Source organism: Monoraphidium neglectum (assembly GCF_000611645.1).
Source record: "Monoraphidium neglectum strain SAG 48.87 unplaced genomic scaffold scaffold03382, whole genome shotgun sequence".
NCBI classification, from domain to species: Eukaryota; Viridiplantae; Chlorophyta; class Chlorophyceae; order Sphaeropleales; family Selenastraceae; genus Monoraphidium; species Monoraphidium neglectum.
Window position 1 is genome coordinate 1 of NW_014010247.1, and position 1,957 is coordinate 1,957.

At 66.8% G+C, this 1,957-nt stretch overlaps 1 protein-coding gene across 1 annotated transcript; it reads left to right on the forward strand.

Annotated features, from left to right (window-relative positions):
• Positions 1-434: 434 nt before the first annotated feature.
• On the forward strand, positions 435-1,578 carry MNEG_12692 (hypothetical protein; the record flags this gene model as incomplete). The annotated part of the gene is made up of 3 exons (XM_014038835.1): positions 435-541; positions 1,058-1,151; positions 1,342-1,578. 3 exons carry the CDS (start codon positions 435-437, stop codon positions 1,576-1,578), a joined length of 438 nt encoding a protein of 145 aa, XP_013894289.1.
• Positions 1,579-1,957: the final 379 nt, after the last annotated feature.

Below are 1,957 nucleotides of genomic sequence, written 5' to 3' on the forward strand. Positions count from 1 at the left end.
ACACACCCCACACACCCCGCACGCCCCACACACCCTACACACCCTACACACCCCCAGGACAACCGCACGTGGCTCCACGTGAACTGGTTCGCCGGCGGCGGCATCATGGCGCGCGCCTTCGGCGTGCTCAACGCGGCTGAGCCCCCGGCCCCCCCAGGCATCTCGACCAGCAGCTACTCACTGGATGTAGGCAACGACACGCTCGTGGCCGTGCTGCTCAAATTCGCGACCATCGAGACGCCAGAACCTTATCTTATATACACGAACGACACGTCACCCTGTGGCCGCGCTCCGACTGGCCGGCCGGCGGGCTCCAGATCCGGCGGCCGTTGGTCATCGTCGGGTGGACGGACGCGCCGACGGCGCTCGACCTGGGGAACTGCGCCGGCTGCGCGGCGCTGGTGGGGCCGTGGGGGAACGTGACGTTTGATACCATGGTGCTGGAGAACCTCGGATATGGAGACCCGTCTGACGTCAGCGCGGCGACGTACTCTGTCATCAGCGCGTCGAACCTGTGGTTCTTCAACACCAGCCGGCGCGGGTGAGGGGCGCGCGCTGCGAGGGGGTCGGTGGGGGTTTTTGGGGCGGGTGATTATGGGTATCAGTGTATGTTGGTCTCCGTGTGAATAGTTGTGAGTGCATGATTGCCAGCACGAGGTCGTCTCGGGAATTGGAGGCCGGTGAGGCGGAGTGCTTGAGATCGAGGGAGGGGAAAGGACCGGCAAGGGTCCTTGGGAGGCCGCGTGCCCGCGAAGGGCGGGGCGGCGCGACGGCAGCACGGCGGGGCCTGCGATCTCGCAAGCGCACGTCGCGGCGCCCGATCTGCGGCGCGCGCACGCTGCACGCGCTGGCAAGCGTGCTCGGTCTGCCCCCTCGCAACACACGCACGCACGCACACACGCATGCACACACACACACACTCGCACACACACACACACATATTACACAAACACACTCACTCACACACACACACACCTCACACGCACCCCCGCGGCGCCGCAAGGATGGAGCCGCGCATTGCGGTGCGGAACTGCACCCTGGTGCTGCCCCTGTCCAGCGAGGTGGACGTCAAGCGCTACTGGTCTGGCGTCTACAACTCCCCCGCCAAGAGCGCCTGGCTGCACACCGGCCTCAACATATCTACATGGGAGGTGCGCGGGCAGCCGCCGAGAAGCCGCCCGCGCAGACGCCGCTCGACCCGAAAGCAGTTACACCAATGGCACGCGCGCGGCGGGCTGGGTGGCGGGCGATCCCTGCGTGACGGCGTCCGACTTCTGGACTTGTCTGAAGTGATCTGATCTGATGTGATATGATCGTGTTCTGTGGCCCCTGTCGCCGCAGGTGCACGTCGACGGCAGTGAGTCCCTCACCTACACCAAGTACTTCAGCCCCCTGATGCTGGCGCAGAACATAGTGCTCACAGCGCAGCCGGTCGTGTTCCCGAAGCTCCCCATGCCGGGCTGGTGGGCGGCCACAAGCCGCGCAGGGGGCCCCCACGCGTGCACCCGAGCAGCAGTCGCAGCGCAGCCGCCGGCGCCGCAGGCCGGCCCTCGCCTGCCGTCATCTCCGCCATCCTAGTCACCAGGGTTGATGCCAGAGGGCACGGGGCCCACCTGCCACGCGGCTCGCTCCACCGGGCCGGGGGGCCGGCCAACAGATGTGAAGGAAGCGGCAAGCCGTACGTGTCCCCTTGCATCATCGTCCCAAGCTTGTGCGTGGCCCCCACTCCTCGCCCCATCGCCACCCCTCGATCCACCCCCACCCCCAGGGACCTCAATCACATTAAGACCCTCTACAAGCCATACATGCCCCTGCCATGCATCCTCGACTGCAACACAGCCCAGCAGCTCTTGGTGCGGACACAACTTCCGCTCACTCCGCCCCCGCCCTGACTGTCCCTGCACCGACCCCTGCCCCTGTTTTGCGGCACCCCCGCGGCACGCTTGGCCCCGCTCCC